This window comes from Chrysemys picta, chromosome 14 (assembly GCF_011386835.1).
Source record: "Chrysemys picta bellii isolate R12L10 chromosome 14, ASM1138683v2, whole genome shotgun sequence".
Taxonomy (NCBI): Eukaryota; Metazoa; Chordata; order Testudines; family Emydidae; genus Chrysemys; species Chrysemys picta.
In genome coordinates this window covers 5,091,438-5,111,484 of record NC_088804.1, presented here as the reverse complement: position 1 = coordinate 5,111,484, position 20,047 = coordinate 5,091,438, and the positions used below count along the sequence as shown (strand labels likewise).

Here is a 20,047-nt window from a genome sequence, read left to right as displayed (position 1 = left end):
TGGATAAGTCAATTCACTGCTCTGTGCCTCAGTTTCCCCATCTGTAACTTGGGGGCAATGATCCTGACACACACACACTCCAGTCATCAGTGTTTGTAAAGGTCCTCAAGCAGGTGGTGCCAGAGGAGGACAGGGGGTGTTGCCATCATGGGGATCTGTCCCAGACCTTGTCTGCCTTCCTTTGTGGGGCATGAGACCTGACCAGTGTGGCTTCTTGGGCTCGCCCTCTGAGCCCCCTGCCACACTCGCTCCAGCCTCGCTGGGGCCCAGATAAACAACCACCCGCGGCTGGGAACAGCCCGTGCAGCCGGCAGCTGATCCTCTTAGCCCAATCCTGCAGGGATCCAGCACTAATTCACCCTTAAACACAGGATTGTCGGACATGGTAAATGAACGAAGCGGCAGCTTATCCGCCCCGTCGTCTGCCAGAACGACAGTGAGCGCGCAGGGGCCTGCTGGAGCGGGAGGGGGCTCGCCCCAGGTGGGCAGCCCAGCCCTCAAGGGGCGCCGGGGGAGCGGTGAGCAGAGCGGATGCGTTGAACACCCTTCCCACCCAACTGGCCAGGTGCCAGCCTGTGGGTCAGGCACCAGGTGGCTGGGCAGAGCAGGGAGTTTTGCCCCTCCCAACTCCTTCCCTGCCCCAGGCAGAGTCAAAGGAGAGGGAGAGTCACCGCTGGCCAGGGAATCCTGCCCATCCCTGGCTGGGCGCTACCCAACCCTGCAGGGGATCAGGGTATTAGGATAAAGGGGTGGGTCGGGCCCAAGGCAAGCCCCATCTGCAGAGGCTCCCCAGCCCTGGCTCTCGCTGGCTTCTGGCTGTGCTGGGAACAAGTGACCCTGCCTCACACCCGGCTCCCCTGCCCCCAGGGGCCAGCAGCATTTAGTTCAGTGGGTCTGGGCCGCCTGCCCAAGAGCAGCTGTAATGTCAGGGCGGCCAGGGGAGGGGATGGATCCATTAAGGGGTCTAGAGAGCCGCGGAGGCCAGTCAGAGCAGGGGATACCAGGGGAAACCAGGGAGAGCAGACACGGGGCAGCAGAGGAGGGAAGCGCAGGACATCGGTGGGTCTGGTACTGCATGAGCCACGGGGCAGGGGGCTGCAAGTCGCTGCAGGATAGTTAGCAGGTGCATGTGTTTGGCAAGGATCTGAGTGGGGTGCAGGGGAGACTCACTGTAACATACCAGTGTGAACAGCCCTGTCTTGCTCAGACCCTACAAAAACAAACTGGTGCACACAGCCCAGCCTTCCGGAGAGACCCTACATAACAAATGGGTGTGAACAGCCCGGCCTTCCTGAGACACCCTATAATAACAAACCAGTGCGCATAGCCCGGCCTCCCTGATACCCTGCCAGAACAAACTGGTGTGAACAGCCCAGCCTTCCTGAGAGAGCACCTACACTAACAAACCACCATGTACAGTCCTACCCTGCCCAGTGACCCTACAATAACAAAGCTGTATGGGGCAGCTCTGTGTGTGTGTGTGTATCTTCCCTCAGTGAAACCCATTGACACTAACTCCATGACTCCTGTCCTGACTGTTGCCTGGGTCAGTCGCTGTATGGGCATCAGCATGTGTCACTAAGGGAGGCTGGCTAATGCCTGTCCAGCCAGGAGCTCTCTCTCCGGCCTGTGGCTGGGCCCCGTGCTGCGCTCGCTGGCACGGCGCATTAGCTGTCGCCTTTCCCCAGGGCACAGTCCCGACACAGCTGGCTGCTAAATTGAGCTGTGACCAGCTTGGTGCGTCCCCAGGGCAGGTTACGAGATGGAAACAGAGGCCTCTGGGCTCCAGCTCCAGGGAGACCCAGCTCTTGTTTGTGCTGTTCAGCAGGGGAAATGCTGAACTCATGGCACAGGCTCTAAGCTGCGCAGCCTCGTCCCTGCATTCAGGAGCCCGCCCACGGGCACAGAGTGCCCAAGACCAGGTGACACCATCCAGCCGGTGCCTGAGCGCCCTCACCTCAGCTTGGGCCAGGGAGAGGAAGGCTGGCCCAGCGCTGGGCTCAAGGCTCAGTATGCCTTAGGGTGAGGCCCTTAGCCCTCTGAGCCTCAGTTTCCCCATCTGTACAACGGGGAGACCAGCCCTGCCCTGCCTCACGGGCCGTCGTGCGGCTAAAGATACGAATGGCTGGGACGTGCTCAGACAGTACTGTAAGGGGGGGGGGGGGCAAAGACATACCTGAGTTCCAAAGTCAGGCCAGGCCCAGCCCCGCAGCCGCTAACGCTGCAGTGGCATGGGGGGCACAGCTGGACTCCGGCCCTTGGCAGCAGCGTTACTTGGGCCACTGCTCTGTGCTCTCACCCACGGCCAGTGCCCCCCCCAGCACAGCCCACAGGCTGCTCCCCAGGACGTGCCCAGGGCGCCAAAGCCCAGGTCCAGCAATGGCAGATGGCGTGCTGCCCAGGGCTGGTAGCAGAACCCCCCGTTCATCACAGGGGGGCAGGGGGTCTTTGTGGCTCTCAGCTGCAGCTTGTGAGTCATCATCGCTGGGCTCAGCTTGATCATTTGCTAATTAACCCAACCCAGCGTGCCAGGGGCCAGATGTCCGACAGGAAACTGCCTTAACCATCCATCAGAGCTTGGCACAGGTGACTCAGCCACCCCCGTCTGGGTCTAGCCCTGTAGCAGCCTTCCTGGCCAAACAGCGCAGCCTTAGCCTGAAAATGCAAAGGGCCCTTCTGCTCTTCTGGGCTGCAGCAAGGTGCACAGCTCGGCGAGCCAGGCTACACCACTTCTGCCGTGCTTGTTTGTTTCAAACCTCTGCTCTAGGAATTATTTTGGGGACGTTCACTGGCCTGTGTCATCCAGGAGGGGTCAGCCTAGAACGAAATAGTTCCATCTGGCCTCGGAATCTATGAATCTCCCAGCGCTTCACCCGCTGCTAAAATGCAGCCAGCTCTGGGGTGGAGCGCAGTTGTCCCGCTGAGCCAGCCGCACTGCTGTGCCTGGCACTGCTTGTAGGAGGTGAAGCAAGGCAACTGCTCAAGCTGGGGAGGGGGCCAATTGCAGACAAGCCGTAAGGGCCAAGCTGGCATTTAGCCAGGACACTGGGCTCACACCTTGCCCCTTGGGAACAGCTCTGCTACTGGAGAGCGGGTTGTTGCAGTGCCAGGGGCCCCACTCACCAGCCAGCAATGATGGCAGATACAAACTGCTCCCAAGGACCCACTTAGCCCCCCTGCAGCAGGGGGGCAGGGCCCTGCGGGCAGGCACAGCAATGGCTGGTGTGTGGCATCGGCAGTGCCAGGAGCACTTGGCTGGGAGGAGGGGCGCAGGCGAGCTCGTCTCCCCAGGCAGCGGGTGGGAGACCCTGGCACAGGAACCGCGAGCCCCGGACTCGCACAGCTGGGCCCTGGTTGTGCTGGGGTCTGGGGAACGCCAGCAGCTCTCACTGGGCACCCTCTGCAGCATGGGCCTCATGTGTTTTGCTCCCCGGCGATGGGGCGCAGGGCTAGAGAGGCCCTGGGGAGCAGAGGCCCAGGACTGACTTAGTGCCCAGCTGCCCAGGGGGGTAGGGATGAGCGGAGTAGTGGGGACTGCCTGGTCGCTGCCAGGGCTGGGCCTGCCCCATAGGCGATGTTGCTGTGAAATCAGAGCAAGCCACCCCCTGCTTCATTCCCCACCCCCAGCCCCCTGGGGAAGGGCTCCCTGTGACTGGGAAGCAGGAACTCGCCTCAGCTGTTAACAGGAGAGGTGGCACGGAGGGGCAGGCACCTGAGGTCGGGCTCACACCTGCCCAGGAGAGGCCTGCACAGAGCACGCAGGGCACCGAGGCACCCCAGTGCTAAGCTCTGCGACCGCAGGGTCAGGCATGGGGAGGGGAGGCCACGCTGGGGGAGCACGGCCCTCCCGTCCACAGCTCCCCCGTTCACAGCCAGCGCTCTCCGGCCCCACTGCAGCGGCATAAGAATGGCCATACTGGGTCAGACCAAAGGTCCATCAAGCCCAGTATCCTGACCTCTGACAGTGGCCAATGGCAGGTGCCCCCCAAAGGGAATGAACAGACAGGTTATTATCAAGTGATCCATCCCCTGTCGCCCAATCCCAGCTTCTGGCAAACAGAGGTTAGAGACACCATCCCTGCCCATCCCGGCTAATAGCCATTGATGGACCCACCCTCCATGAATCTATCTAGTGCCCTTTTGAACCCTGTTATAGTACTGGCCTTCACAACACCCTCTGGCAAGGAGTTCCACAGGTTGACAGTGCGTTGCATGAAAAAATACTTCCTTGTGTTTGTTTTAAACCTGCTACCTACTAATTTCATTTGGTGGCCCCTTGTTCTTGTGTTATGAGGAGGAGCAAATAAAACGTCCTTATTTACTTTCTCTACACCAGTCACGATTTTATAGACCTCTAGCATATCCCTGCTTAGTCGCCTCTTTTCCAAGCTGAAAAGTCCCAGTCTTATTAATCTCTCCTCATACGGAAGCCGTTCCAAACCCCTCATCATTTTGTTGCCCTTTTCTGAACCTTTTCCAATTCTAATATATCTTTTTTGAGAGGTGGCAATCACATCTGCACGCAGTGTTCAAGATGTGGACGTACCATGGGTTTATATAGAGGCAATATGAACTTTTCTGTCATATTATCTATCCCTTTCTTAATGATTCCCAACGTTCTGTTCACTTTTTAGATTGAGTGGATGTTTTCAGAGTGGATGTTATCCACAGTAACTCCAAGATCTGTTTCTTGAGTGGTAACGGCCAATTTAGACCCCATCATTTTGTATGTATAACTGGGATTCTGTTTTCCAATGTGCATCACTTTGCATTTATCAACACTGACTTTCATCTGCTGTTTTGCTGGCAGAGAAGAGGGCCCTTGCCGAGCTCCCAGGGCTCCCAGGTGTCGGGGGAGCCTCTCCCTGGCTCACAAGACCCAGGGAAATCAGCCGTGGAGTTCTGTGCCCACCTGGGATTGGCTGCACCCAGCTCCCCATCAGTCTCAGCTTGTCCCCCGACTCCCCCCGTGCAGCAGGTATCTGCCTGGCTCCCGAGGGGCTGGGTGTGGCACTGCAGATGGCACGGCCATGGTGGGTATCGGGCACTGGACAAGCTGGGGCAGCCCTGGCGCCAGGGGCTAATTGGGGGCTGGGTTGAGGGCTCAGGCTCATGTAAGCAAGACGGCAGATTAATTACATTATGGGCAAGCAGCGCTGGCAAAGCCGAGCCGAAATCCAGGCAAAGCCCTTAATACCCTTTAGGGGAAATCACGCTGCAGCGCAAATCCCTGACTGCCCATGGTGTGCCCAGGCCGTGCTCCTGCCTGGGGAGAGGGGAAGGGGCCTGGCCGGCTTTCCCTGCCACCTGGCCACGCTCCAGTGCCATCACTGGGACCTGGCTCCTGCACCGCCCCCAGGGCCCGCTCCAAGCAGCCAACCAATTCGGTGGGAGGTCCTTCGCTCCAAGCAGGAGTGAGGGACCGGCCACCGAATTGCCGCCGAACAGCTGGACGTGCCGCCCCTCTCCGCAGTGGCCCCCCAAGCATCTGCTTGGTAAGCTGGGGCCTGGAGCCGGCCCTGCCCGCCCCAGGGCGATGGACTTCACGCCCTCATGGGGCCCAGCTCGAACTGGGAGCCAGGCTGCAGTCCCAGCTCCGGGCAGCCCTGCCCGGGTGGATGGGGGGGAAATAGGCCACCGGCCTATGCTGGGTGCCTGCCATTTGCAGGGTGAGGGAATTCAGACTCCACAACCAGCCTTAACTCGGTCCTGGCACCTGCCCAACCCGGAGCCATGTGACCCCAGAGTGGACAACCAACCCCAGTTACCCCTTGTGCTGAGCTGTGAGCCACTTCCCCACTATCCCCCCCAACCTGCTTCCAGCTGGCCCCACCACAGACTGGCTAGGGGCCAGAGATTACTCCCCACCTCCCAGCTCCCAACATCCTGCTCCAGGCAGGCAGAAACTCCAGCTCCTCTCCTCTCTACATACAGACTAGAATGCCCACTCTGTCCCCCGCTCCTCTCGGCCCCCATGGACCAGAGCCTGCCAGGCAGGGCCAGGGGCACCAGCCAAGTCTACGTCAGCTGGAGTGATGGGACTGGAGCGGAGACCCTCCGCTGGGGCTAGCAGGGGTTCTCGTTCTGCAGGCCCACATGGGAGAGGCAGGCCAGGCACCGACCCACCCTCCTCCCCAAATACCCAGTCTCAGCTCTCAGCCGAGCTCCAGGGGGCAGCCAGGGCCCTGCGCCCAGCACCGGACTGCCAGGGGTTAACACCCATCAAGCAGCTGCAGCCTGGCACCAGTGCAGGGGAGGGCCCATGTGGCAGAGAGAGCCTGGCCACGGACACCTGGCGCAGCAGCACATCCAAGTTTTCCTGCGAGAGGGTCGCTGCCTCCTGTTGAGTGGGGGCGCGTGTGCTGCGGCAGGGGGCTCGCCGCCCCCAACAGGGCCTCAGACTTGGTGCCTTTCCTTTCGGCAGGGGAAATAATCGTAGCAGGGCCCAGCTCCTCCCAGAATGCCTTCATTGCTTCCCACCAGGACCCCAGCCACTGCCAGCTCGGGGCATCCCCAGCACATGGTGCGTGGGGGGGCAGGAAGGGGGTGTTGGACTTCCGGCTTCATGGACCCACCTGCAATGAGCAGCCCTCTCCCGGTTGAGGATCACGGCTCCAGGAGCTGCCCTGCCACCTCCCAGAGCCAGTTGGATGGGCCAGTGCAGGCCCTTTGCACCTGGCATTACAGCAAGTGCTGCTGAGGGAAGTGAGGTGGCAGCAGGGCACACGCAGCTCCAGCATGCCAGCGCTGGGGGCAGGAGGCAGACGCCAGGGGCAGCCACGCTCTGGGATGTGCTTCCCTGGGGCCTAGAAAGCTGCCGGGACCTGATTAATTCGCTTCTCTCCACCTGGCTTAGAGATGTCATGGGAGCTGGGCCACCCCACAGCTGCTTTCTCCGGGAACCGCAGGGCAGGTACCACCCCCTCCCTGCTCCCACCCCGGGAAGGGAGAAGGCAGGGCCCATTCTCCAGGAACCGTGGCCTGTCCTCTCTGTGCTACGAACTTCCCCCAGCCCTGCAACACCCCCAAGCCAGCTTCCTCTCCAGGCCCCAGTGCCCCAAACAGGCTGAGCCACCACCACCGCTAGTATCAGCTTTAGCCGTCCAAAGCCAGGCCTACTCCCCCTTTGCCAAGCCTGGCGCTTCGCCCCACTTCCAGCTAACCAGCAGGGGTCCCCTGCTCCTTCCACCTTCTAAGTTGGGTCACCTCTCCAGCAGATCAAGCCCAGCCCAGCACGAGGGAGCAGAGCTCCTGCCACCAGCCCGGGGCACCGCTCCCACGCAGACTCTTCCTAGGGTGCGACTGTCTCATGCATTGGCCACCTTCCCTGGACGCAGCCTCCCCAGGACCCGAGGGCCAGGCTGCCAAAGGTATTTAGGTCCCTAAAGGTTTTCCAAAGTTGCACTAGGAGTTCAGAGTAGCGACCGCTCCGCCCAGGGCCAAGGAATCCGAGGCAAGTGGCAGCCACGCACGTCACTGCAGGAGAGACAGGGAGCGAAATGTAAAAGTGTCTTTTAATATAAATATAGATACATCTGAGTGGGTCCAGGACAGAGAATATACGCACGGCCTCCAGAGACAGGCAGCCCCGCCACTCACATGGGCTTGGTCACTCTTTGCACGTTTAAGTCAACTAAAGAATATTTGTGTGGCAGTAACCCCCCCCCCCCCAGCCCAGTGGTGTTAATTAAAGGGAGGGGGGGTGCTCTGTGCCCTTGGTGCCCCAGGGCACACAGCTGGCCTCTAGGCAGCCAGAGCCTGATCTGATGGACTCCCAAGAACAGCCTGACGCTAAGTGACACTATCGCCTGGGGACATTCCAGAGGCTCTGCAGGGCCAGTCCAATGTTTTAGGCCCCCTTGCGCCCAGCCTGGGCAGGGAGTTGTACCCGGATGCTGATCTCGCAGCAGTGGGAGCAGGCCTAGCATGGCATGCTGCCAGCAAGACAGCCAGCTTCCCCCAGGACCGGCCCTGCAGGTGCCAACCAATGCGGGACACCCAGACAGCCGGCCTGGGGGCCTCCTGGGAATCAGCGAGCAGAACTCCCCCTCCAGCTGTCAATGGGAGGGGCTGGCGTTGAGCAGTGCTGAAAGCCCAGGCGCACGCGACGGGCATGGATGGTGAGTGCAGGTCCCCTGCCGGGCTATGCCCAGGGCCAGGGCAGCCCCAATGCCCACCTGCAAGTGCCAACAGCTGAGCCAAGCTGGGCAGGAGTCGGCTCTGTGTGGGGGTGTCCTGCCCCCTCACTGCCCATCGGCGTGGCCTGACCGGGGGCGCAGCACCCAGCGCTTGTGGCAGCAGGCCAGGCCAGGCCTTCGGCGAAGCACAGCGAGGAGGGGAGCAGAGCACACGGCAGAGGGCTGGGCCACGGCCAAGGGGAAGGAGCTGAGGGACGTCTCCCCTGGAGGCTGCAGCAGCTCCAGGGGGAAGGTTCCCAGGCTCGGCTTCCCCCACATCGCCACGTTCTGGCTTCTCACAGGGACGGGGAGGCAGAGGAGCCCGCAGAGCTGTAGGGGTGGGATCGGGGCAGCCGGCCTGAGGAGTCATGGGCCGAACCTTTTTCCACAGATCCAGCTTGGGCACTGAGACAGGCCCAGGTGGAAAGCAACTCCCTGGGGTGGGGTATGGGGGGCACAGGAGAGCTGCCGGCGCAGGCCAGGCCAAGGGAAGAGAGGCTGGGATCAGGCCGGTCTCTGCAGGGAGAGCTGTGCGCACAGGGCGATGGGGAGCTCAGTCACTGTGGTCCAGATCTCCCTGGAATCGCAGGACCCCAGGGGCTCCAGCCTTATTCGCCCCATGGGACACGATGCCCCTGGCCCCAGGCTGTGCCAGGGGAACCCGGCCTCTGGCTGCCCCATAGCTCTGGCTGGCTTGAAAGAGGCTGGAAACACCCCATGGGCAGCAGGCTCTGGTGCCCACAGCTCCTGGCGCACGGGATTTACAGAGTAACCCTGATCTCTCTCGCAGTGCGGGTGCCCGGCCCTGCGAGAGTCTGTGCCGGGTACCAGCAGGGGGTGCCTGGCCACGGCTCTCTGGCTAGACGAAGGGCACCAGGAGTGATGTGAGCACCAGGAGCGGCAGGGCGGCCAGCAGGCTCGGCCGGGCGAGCCGGGCTGAGCCCCGCAGGGTCTCCTTGTTAGTCTCGTCCGCGGCCGAGCCCCGCACGCTGCCGGGCGGCCTGGCCCGCGCGCTGCACAGGTCGTGCAGGTTCCCTTGGAACTGGATCTTCCTGGACTCCTGGCGCAGCGACTCCCAGATGGCAGCAGCTTCATCGGGGCAGCGGGACAAGACCCGGTTGGCGCAGGTGTGAAAGTCGTCCCAGGACCTGGGCCGAGGAGAGGGAAGAGTCAGAGACAAAGGCCAGGAGGGTCCATGGCGATCAGGCCTTGTGATCTGTGTGTTACACCGACTGACAGGCCCCCGTGCCTATAGCCAGCCCAGGCCTGCTCCGCCCCACTCCAGCCCCACCCCTAGCCAGCCCTGCTTCACTCCACCTCATCCCCCGCCAGCCTGGCCCCACCCCAGCCATCCCCACCCTGCCCCTAGCCAGCCCAGCTCCACCCATAGCCAACCCAGCCTTGACCCACTCTACCCATAGCTAGCCTGGCCCTGCCCCACCCCTAGCCAACCCTGCTTCACTCCACCTCACCCCCCGCCAGCCTGGCCCCACCCCTGGCCATCCCCGCCCTGCCCCTAGCCAGCCCAGCTCCACCCATAGCCAACCCAGCCTTGACCCACTCTACCCATAGCCAACCTGGTCTTGCCCCACCCATAACCATCTTGGCCCCGCCTCATCTGGCCCCACCCGTAGCCAGCCCTGCCCTACTCATAGCCAGCATAGTTGCCCCGCCCCACCCCTACCCAGCTTGGCCCTGCCCCACCCCGCACCCCGCCAGCCTGCCCCCCGCCCTGCCCGGCCCTGCCCTACCCCCTAGCCAGCCTGGCCCCACTGTTCGTGATGGTTCTAGAGCATTTAGGCCTGTATATTTGCCCGGAGATAGAATTTTGGGTTTGATTTTTAACATTCTTATACCCTTACTAACATGTAAACAAGGAACAAAGACACCGTGTCTTGCTTCTGCCCAGCCAGATGGGTTGTTAGTACAATGAGAAAAGATAAGAAATAAAGCTAAAGTGTTGCTGGGTTTGGTGGGAATTTAATATACGACTGCGTCGACTCCCATCTGAAGACAAGGGCAAGCAGCCAGTTCAGATGGATGGAGGAATAAGAAACACTAAAAAAACAGAGGAAAGGTGACCTCGACCAGTATACAACCTCCTTCCCTACCCATCCCCGGGGGTACAAAAGAGGTGGTGCCGAAGCCCCCAGACTCACAACCCTCCAAACCGGAACATGGCCATAGATTGTAAGGGGTGGGACCGGGGGGAGCACTACAGGTATAATTAAGCCTGATAAGAAGGGGGTGGGGGGAGGGGGAGATATGAAAAACCTCTACCAGTGTGCTCGCTTGTTAACCCTGATAAACATCGCATTGCCTGTGCATCCCACTCTGGCCTCCTGCTTCCTTCTGCGTGACAAGAACCAAGGGAGGGCAGGGAAGCCCTGACACCCACCCCGTCCCTAGCCAGCCTGGCCCCCACCCTGCCCTGCCCCTAGCCAGCCTGATCCCCCACCCACCCTGCCCATAGCCAGTCCCTCCCTGCCCCGCCCCTAGCCAGCCTGGCCCCCGCCCCACCCCTAGCCAGCCTGGCCCCCGCCCCACCCCACTCCTAGCCAGTCCCTCCCTGCCCCGCCCCTAGCCAGCCTGGCCCCACCCGGCCCATAGCCAACCTGGCCCCTCCCTGCCCCTAGCCAGCCTGGCCCCCACCCCACCCCACTCCTAGCCAAACTGGCCCTGCCCTGCCCCTCCTCTAGCCAGCCTGATCCCACACCAACCCTGCCCCTAGCCAGTCCCTCCCTGCCCCTAGTCAACCTGGCCTCATCCGGCCCTGCCCTGCCCGGCCCCTAGCCAGCCCCTCCCTGCCCCTAGCCAGCCTGGCCCCCCCTGCCTTGCCCCTAACCAGTCCCTCCCTGCCCCTAGCCAGCCTGGCCCTCCTACCCCTAGTCAACCTGGCCCCACCCGGCCCCTAACCAGCCTGGCCCTGCCCTGCCCCACCCCTAGCCAGCCTGGCAAGGTTGCTTGGGCTAGCGCAGATCTTCTAAAAAGAGCTGTCCAGCCTCCCCGTGCTCATGGCTAGTCCCCATCCCTGGCCGACGAGCAGGATGAGACGTGGCCCTGTGCAGATCAGCCGTCCCGGACTCCACCTCCATGCACAGGCCAGCTGGCTCCTCCCGGCACCGGATTCCTGCCCAGCGAGGCCCTGCCGTCCCCTGCCCCCACTGCTGACAGGACACACCCCAGGAGCCAGGCTGGGAACCTGCCCCCTTTCCCCTGGGCCCCTCAACCTGAGGTCCAAAGCGTTCTGCCGAGAGCGCCAATGCTGTCCCTTTGACCCCCGGCCACAGCCTAAACCCCACTGGCTGGGGGGCAGCTGCTGGGAGACTGGGGCGCTGCTACTCTCACCTGCAGATGGTGTCCAGCTCCTGCCCGTCCTGCCCACTGTCCTCCTGCTGCTTCTGGACACTCTGGGCCATGCTGTCCCCCAGGCTGATGAGGCATTCGGCAAAGCCCTTGTAGATGGTGTCACATCTCCTCCCGGCCGTGCTCACCGGATCCTCGGCCACAGCTGCACAGGGGACAAGAGTCACTGATTAGCCCCCTGCCCCAGCTCTCAGCCCTCACCGGGCAGGTCTGCAGCCCGGCCCCAGCTCCCCCAGGCCCCACACTGGGGCTTCTCTCTGCCCCTGCTCCACCCCGGGACGCTCACTGTTCCTGCCTGTCAGAGTCCCATTCCCACGCCTGCATGTACAGGGACTATCCAGCCACATGGGGGGCAGGGCAGAGCTATTGCCCCCGAGGTCAGAGTAGGGGGAAGGGCTGATCCCCCTGTCGAATTCTGGGCTTGTAGAAGGGACACTGCACTCAATGCAATGCCCTCCTCGTGCCTGAGGCCTGCACACCTCTCCCAGGCTGGGGCCCACTCCGGACCCTCCTGTCCCATAAGCCCGTGGGATGTTGCAGTTACTTCCACTAGGGTTACCATACGTCCGGATTTCCCCGGACATGTCCTCCTTTTGTGTGCTAAAAATAGCGTCCGGGGGGAATTTGCAAAGCTCTCACAATGTCCGGGATTAGCAGAGAGTGGCTGGGAGGGCTGCAGGGAAGTCCCGGGCTGGACTCGGGAGCAGCTGTAGAGGAGCCGGATCCGCCCTGCATTCTGAGCCAGCAGCTGCCTTGCAGCCCAGTCCGGCAACACTGTGCAGGGCCAGACCGGGTTTTGTTGTGCAGGGCCAGACCGGGTTTTGTTGTGCTCGGGAGCTCAGCCACGTGTCCGGCTCGGCTGCACAGAGCCCAACACTCTGTTCTGAGCAGCAGGGTAAGGAGGTCAGGGGGCAGGAAGGTTCTGGAGGTGGAGGTCAAGAAACAGGGGGGGCTTTTTGGGGGCAGTGGAGAAAGTTTTGGGCAGTCAGGGTACAGGTAGGGGGTAGGGTCCTGGGGGGCAGTTGGGGGGGGTCTTAGGAGGGGGCAGTTAGGGGACAAGGAGCGGGGGGGGGTAGGGGGCTGGGAGTTCTGGGGGGGAGCTGTCAGGGGGCAGGAGTGGAGAGAGGGATCGGAGCAGTCAGGGGACAGGGAGCAGAGGGGTTTAGATGGGTTGGGAGTTCTGGGGGGAGCTGTCAGGGGGCAGGAGTGGGGAGAGGGATCGGAGCAGTCAGGGGACAAGGAGCGGGGGGGGTAGGGGGCTGGGAGTTCTGGGGGGGAGCTGTCAGGGGGCAGGAGTGGGGAGAGGGATCGGAGCAGTCAGGGGACAGGGAGCAGAGGGGTTTAGATGGGTTGGGAGTTCTGGGGGGGGCTGTCAGGGGGCAGGAGTGCGGAGAGGGATCGGAGCAGTCAGGGGACAGGGAGCAGAGGGGTTTAGATGGGTTGGGAGTTCTGGGGGGGGGCTGTCAGTGGGTGGGGAGTGGTTGGATGGGGCGTGGGAGTCCCAGGGGTCTGTCTGGGGGTGGGGGTGTGGATAAAGGTTGGGGCAGTCAGGGGACAAGAGGCAGGGAGGCTTAGATAGTCCTGGGGGGCAGTTAGGGGCAGGGGTCCCAGGAGGGGGTAGTCAGGGGACAAGGAACGGGGGGAGGGTTGGGAGGTCAGGGGGGGGCGGGAAGTGGGAGGGGCAGGGGCGGGGCTAGGGCGGGGCTCCTCCCGTCCTCTTTTTTGCTCGCTGAAATATGGTAACCCTACTTCCACCCCAGAGGAGGCTTCTGTGACGAACTGGGATTGTTCCTCTGGGACTCCTCCCTGTTATCCCCTGACCGGCTCTTTACAAACTCATCGGCCAGCCGACCTGCATGTCGCGGGTTCTCTGGCTTTTTGTCTCTCAACCACAGCCTCAGGTCGGATGGGCACCGCTCATACAGTTGCTCCAGTACCAGTAGTTTAATCAGGTCCTCCTTCGTCTGGGCCCCATCTGCCCACTTGCTGGCGTATCCCTCCATGCGGACGGCTAGTTGCAGATATGAGATCTCAGGGGTTTTATCCTGACTCCGGAACCTTTCCCGGTACATCTCAGGAGTCAGCCCAAACTCACGTAGCAGGGCCTTTTTGAATAGTTCGTAGTCCCCTTTCTCCACCTCTTCCAGTTGGCGGTACAATGCCACGGCTTTGGGGTCCAGTAAGGGGGTGAGAACCCGGAGTCTGTCCGCAGGATCAACCTGGTGCAGCTCGCAAGCCGTCTCAAAGGCCTCCAGGAAGTCATCCATGTCCTCCCCCTCCTTCCGTGGGGCCAGGATGGACTTATCAAAGCTCCGTGCAGTCTTGGGTCCCCCCTCACTCACCGCAGCCGGGGGCTCGCGGCCCCTCAGCCTTGCCAGCTCCAGTTCATGATGCCGCTGTTTCTCACGATCCTCCAGCTCTCTCAGTTTTAGCTCTCTCCCATTCCAGCCACTTCCGCTCCACGGATGCCGTGCGTCGCCGGGAGGATCCCCTGCTGGCCGGGGGGGTCATGGCGCCCTCGGTATTTGCTGGGCTCCTCCCCACCCTTCCCCTAGGCATAGGAAGGAAGGGTCTCGGGAAGCCCTCAGCAGCCGGCTGACCACTCCCAGCTGGGACAGACACTGGGGCCTGCGCTGAATCTGCCAGGCTGCTTCCCTCAGAGACAGGGATCGGTTCATTCGAGCGATCTCCCTCCTCCAGCTGGGCAATGAGCTGTTCTTTGGTGAGCCTCCCACTGCGCAGCCCCCTCTGCTTGCACAGCTCCACCAGGTCGCTCTTAAGCCGCTTGGCATACATCTTCCTGCTGGCCACTCACCGGCCTGGGTGCTCACCGCTCCCCACAGTTCCCAGGGAGACCCCTAGTGTGCCAGCCCTTCTCGAGGTCACCAGCTCTCTGCCAGGGTCGAGCTGCAGACTCCTCCGCCCCTGGGACCACTCGCTGCAATCCCCCGGGGGACCCTGTTACTGCAAAAGTCCTTCTCGCTGGTCACACACTCCCAGGGGTGATAACCGTCTCTCTCTCACTCTTCAGCACGCCTGGTCCCTGTCAATCCCCCTTCGTTTTACTGCTCCCCAGTCACTTACTGCAGGAAGCGCCATCCACGGGGTGCAGTAGATCCCGCCGCTGCCACCAGTTGTCACGGAGTGTGGGGGGGACACAAGACCCTGCACCCCCGGCTTCCTGCGATTCACCATGACTCTCAGCCAGCCAGTAAAGCAGAAGGTTTATTTAGATGACAGGAATACAGTCCAAGACAGGTCTTGCAGGCACAGACAACAGGACCCCCCCTCAGTTGGGTCCATCTTGGGGTCTCAGGGCACCCCAGCCCCTTGGGAGGTCAGAGCAATCTCTGCCTCCCAGCCATCTCACCAGCCAGCTTCCAACACTCTGCCTTCAGCGACCCCTCCCACAGCCTTTGTTCAGTTTCCCGGGCAAAGGTGTCACCTGGCCTCTAACCCCTTCCTGGGTTCTCATGTTACATGCTCAGGTCGGCCAGTCTCCCCTCCCCCAATGCAGACTATCCTAGCCACACTCCCCTGTCAGCATTCACAGACCACAGTAAGAACAGTCCCAGTTCGTCACAGCTTCATGGCAGCGGTGGGAGAGCCCGCCACTGATCCCGAAGCAAAGCACTTTGGGCTGTGAGCTACAAGGGGATCTCACTGAACTGGGCGACAAAACGACAGAGGAAATTCAATACAGATAAGTGCAGAGTCATGCACATTGGAAAACATAATCCCAACTGTTCATACAGAATGACGGGGTCTAAATGAGCTGTTACCCCTCAAGGAACATCTTGGAGTCATTGTGGGCAGTTCTCTGAAAACATCCACTCAATGTGCAGCGGCAGTTAAAAAAGCAAACAGAACGTTGGAAACCATTAGGAAAAGGACAGATCAGATAGAAAATACCATAATACCATGATACGCCCACACCTTGAATACTGTGTGCAGATGTGATTGCCCCATCTCAAAATAGATAGATTAGAATTGGAAAAGGTACAGAAAAGGGCAACAAAAATGATTAGGGGGATGGAACAGCTTCCGTACGAGGAGAGATTAATAAGACTGGGACTTTTCAGCTTGGAAAAGAGATGACTAAGAGGGGATATGAGAGAGGTCTATAAAATCATGACTGGTGTGGGCAGAATGCATAGGGAAGTGTTATTTACCCCTTCACACAAGACAAGAATCAGGGGTCACCCAATGAAATTAATAGGCAGCGGGTTTAAAAGAAAAAAAAGGAAGGACTTCTTCATACAACGTACAGTCAACCTGTGGAACTCATTGCCAGGGGATGTTGTGAAAGTCAGAAGTATAACTGGGTTCAAAAAAGAATTAGCCAAGTTCATGGAAGACAGGTCCATCAATGGCTATTAGCCAAGATGGTCAGGGACACAACCCCGTCCTCTGGGTGCCCTTAGGCCTCTGACTGCCAGATGCTGGGAGGAGAAAGGGAGGCACCAAGACGCCCTGGAGACTGGTACTCCTGTGTAGCCTCCATGCCCCGAGCAGGGGGCAGTTTGCTGGGCAGGGGGCGCTGGCTCTGCTGACCACCTCCGTCTGCATCACGCTCCAGCCCTGGCATCCGCGGGAGCAGCTGGAGCTGCAGACAACACCCCACCCACGCGTAGCTGTCTGTGTCTGGGGTTTGCATTCGCTCCCCAAGCCTCCTTCCTGGGCAACGATCTGAGCCCAAAGCTGTCGAGCTCAGGGACGTCTCCCCATTCAGCTACCCATGGCAAGGGGGCTCCTGGCATGAGCGAGGCACCTGCGGCAGGTGGCTGGAAAATTCCCCTCAGGGGCCCCATTGCTCTGGGCAACGTGAAGAGGGATGCATGGCAGTTAGTTGCTTTTATCCTGCATGGTCCCTCCCAGCCTGGCCCATGTCCCACGCGCTGGAGCCTGGTCCTGCAGGGAAAGTCCAGGCAGCAGCATCCCTCAGGCTAGAGAAGGGGCTGGGACTGGCTGGGACGAAGGAGATGGGGAATGCTTTACTGCTGGGGACAGACAGACCCTGTGGCTCCGTCCCAGGCTGCCTCGTGTTGGCCTGAAGTGCTGGCTGATTGTGGCTACAGTGCAGCCACCACAGGCTGCTGAGCGTACAGCCTGGAGGCCTGGCCTGACCGGATCCTGGTGCCTCACGCAAATCCAGTGCATTGTGGGAGTCCTGCAGTGTCCCTCCTGTGCACCCAGCTGGGAGCAGGAATGCCAGCCGCGAGGTGCTGCATCGCGCCATGACGTGAGGACCACCGGGACTATGTACACAGGGAGGAGGCCGGCCCCCGCATCCCTGTTGTGAGCAGCTCCTGGGAAGTGCCTGGCAGGCTGCTACGCGAGTCTGCGAAGCTCTGCCCACGCACCAGCAGATGCAGCACCCTGACAGGGCTGTCCCTCCCACAGGCAGGGGAGCGGGACAATCTCAGAATTCTTTATTAAAGCAACAAAGTTGGGTTAATGACAGACAAGCCAGGGGCGGGGGGCAACCCCCCCAGGACTCCCAGTGCCCGGCCCCACAGAACCTTCCAGGATGCCTTATGGGATCTTGCAGGATAAGGCGGATTTAACCTTCGCCATCAGCCAGAGGGCAGAGCCTGGCACAGCATCGCTCTGCTGATGCTGGGGGAGGATTTGACCACCTGGGGCTCTCTCCTAGTCGTCTGGGATGTGGCACCTTCCCTAACCCCCTGCGTGCCCACTCCCGGCCCGGCTCACTGGCCCAGCAAATGCCATGCAGTGCCATGCCAAGGCAGATGCCCACAGGCTACTCTCCAGAGCAGGTAGGGTGACCAGATGTCCCGATTTTATAGGGACAGTCCCGATTTTTGGGTCTTTTTCTTATATAGGCTCCTATTACCCCGATCCCCTGTCCCTATTTTTCACACTTGCTGTCTGGTCACCCTAAGCGCAGGTATAGGGGACACATGGACCCGAGGCTGGTGCGGGCACTGCCATGGTCTGTGGCAAATCTCCCCACGTTTGGTACCAGCTGAGCAAAATGCTGTACTGTCAGCATGAGGTCACTGCTCCCAGTCTTGGCATACCAGCAACGGGGCTAATCGAGGGGCGCAGGCTGAGCGATCCCAGGCCTCACACACTCACTAGTGCCAAGGGACACTGGCAGTGCCACTCCCTGGGGCAGGGCAGTACCCCACCCCCTCCATTCCCAGGACCCCTGAGGTTCTGCAAATGGTTGAGATCAACTTAGGAGGAGAAAGCAACAGAACTAAATCGGCAGCATTTGGTAACCAGTGATGGAGGGTGGGGTGAGAACAGCCTAGGAACACCTGAGGGGGCACCACACGGGGGAGAAGGATTTGTTGGGGGGGGCTATGAGAGTGGGGCTGAAACGAGCAAAGGAAAACGTAGGCTGTCAGGGAGCAGTCCCTGGCAGAAGCTCTGCTGGGCTGGGAGACAGTCTCCCCAGGACAGGGGACACCCTGGAGACACCATGCTTCAAGGAGCTGCCCGAGGGGTGGAGCAGGCATCTGCTCTCGCTCTTCCCTGCTCGAGTTTCTAGCATTTTATATATAAAGGCCATTTCTGTCCAAAGCTGAGATCACGTGACTCCAGCTGCTGCTACCCTAGGGCAGAGCCCCGCGTGGGACTACATTTTTAATCCTGCTCCCATCCTGCCTCGCAATACCCACCCGCTCTGCGTTGGTTCTTGCATTTTTATCCCACTCCCACCGGCAAAAACTGCAGCTCCCCCAAATCCCCCGAGAGAGCCAGATTCTCCCATGCTACTAAAAACACAATGGTCAGTTAATAGATTATCGATATAAATGGAATTCAGACAATTTTTACCACTAAAAGAACAAACAAATTTTGCCTATACCATGTACAAAAATACTTTAGCTCCTGTTATAATAGACATCTATCCCTCGCTTAAATTTAATATTAAAACCTTTATTCAAAAATTAAAACACAAACCAAAAAAACTTGCTTTGCGTTGCTGAAGTTCAATCTATGACAGACTGCTGTGGTGTGTATATCCCACGGAACGTCAAAACAAACTGCACTACAATTTTGCCTTAAAAGGTGCAGATTTTTGTTAATGGTTATAAAAATTAAGTTATTCAAAAAAAAAAAAAACCTGGGAATTTTTAAACTGCTGTGACATTCCCCAGGCTATAGTCTGGGCTGATGGACAGTTGTGACCCCTGAATTCCCCAGCCTGGGGTCTTTTACCCTGCTTTGCTGAGAGCAATCACTCCTGGTCTCCAGCATGTCAATCACTCCCAGCTATACTGTCTGAGTGCTGTGGCCAACCCACTCCTGAATTATATGGCAGGGTAACACCAGCAAACTCCCAGTCCCAGACTTTCCCCCAACAATGTGCATCTTGTACTGCCCAGCGCCCTCCTGGACAACACAAGCTCATAGAAAGGCCGTCATTTCATTAATAGAAAATTATATGCATAAACCTTGTTATCTCAAATGGAGTTTCACAAACACACACACACTGGTTTAGCTAAAACACAGATAGATGTTAAGCGGTTACAAGTAAAGAGGCATAAAAATCAGGATTGGTTATAAGAAAATAAAAAGATAAAACGTATCTAATACCTAACTTAACAAGCTAAATGAATTCAAAGCAAAGGTTTCTCTCACCACACGCTCTAGTAGTCTTACTGGTTGGAAACCTTTCAGCCAAGGCCCCTCCCCCAGTTCAGTGTTAATTTTCTTGTCCTTCAGGTGTTGGTGATGCCATGAGCAGAGAGAAAGGGAGGAGCATTTGGGGGCATCTGTTCCCTTTTTACAGCTCTCTTTGAGAATCTCCCAGCTGAGGTTCAGGAGACAGAAGGTCTGAGGGGATGGGAACCTCCAGCTTTTTCTTTGCCAAAATGTACATTTCTCACTCACACCCTTTTTCCTGCCAAAGAATGGCCACTTAACCAAACAATACTCCATTTTTGATTTTGTGGACACCTGGCTGAGGTGTCAGTTTGCCTAGGGTTACCATATTTCAACAATCAAAAAAGAGGACGGGAAGAGCCCCGCCCTAGCCCTGCCCCCGTCCTGCCCTAGCCCCGCCCCTGCCCCTTCCACTCCCTCCCACTTCCCGCCCCCCTCAGAACCCCCAACCTCCCCCCCCCCACTCCTTGTCCCCTGACTGCCCCCTCCTGGGACCCCTGCCCCTAACTGCCCCCAGGACTCCACCCCCTACCTAAGCCTCCCTGCTCCTTGTCCCCTGACTGCCCCCTCCTGAGACCTTCCTCACATCCTAACTGGCCCCCTAGGACCCTACCCCCTACCTGTCCCCTGACTGCCCCAACCCTTATCCACACCCCCACCCCCTGACAGCCCCCCCCAGAACTCCTGACCCATCTAAACCCTCTGCTCCCTGTCCCCTGACTGCCCCCTCCTGGGACCCCTGCTCCTAACTGCCCTCCAGAACCCCACCCCCTACCTAAGCCTCCCTGTTCCTTATCACCTAACTGCCCCCTCCTGAGACCCCCTGCACCTGTACTCTGACTGCCCAAAACCTTACACCCCCAACC

At 59.7% G+C, this 20,047-nt stretch overlaps 1 protein-coding gene across 2 annotated transcripts in view; it reads right to left on the bottom strand.

Annotated features, from left to right (window-relative positions):
* Window positions 1-7,496: 7,496 nt before the first annotated feature.
* NRN1L (neuritin 1 like) overlaps window positions 7,497-20,047 on the bottom strand; it is a 33,291-nt gene continuing 20,740 nt past the window's right edge. Inside the window, exons 2-3 of one of the 2 annotated variants that reach the window (XM_008174780.4) lie at window positions 11,526-11,688; window positions 7,497-9,325 (exon numbers count right to left, since the gene is read on the bottom strand). In XM_008174780.4, coding sequence (XP_008173002.1) covers window positions 9,037-9,325; window positions 11,526-11,688 — 452 coding nt within the window. In that variant the 3' untranslated portion in view covers window positions 7,497-9,036. The remainder of the gene's footprint in view (window positions 9,326-11,525; window positions 11,689-20,047) is intronic. The other variant, XM_065567535.1, reaches the window with a different exon arrangement.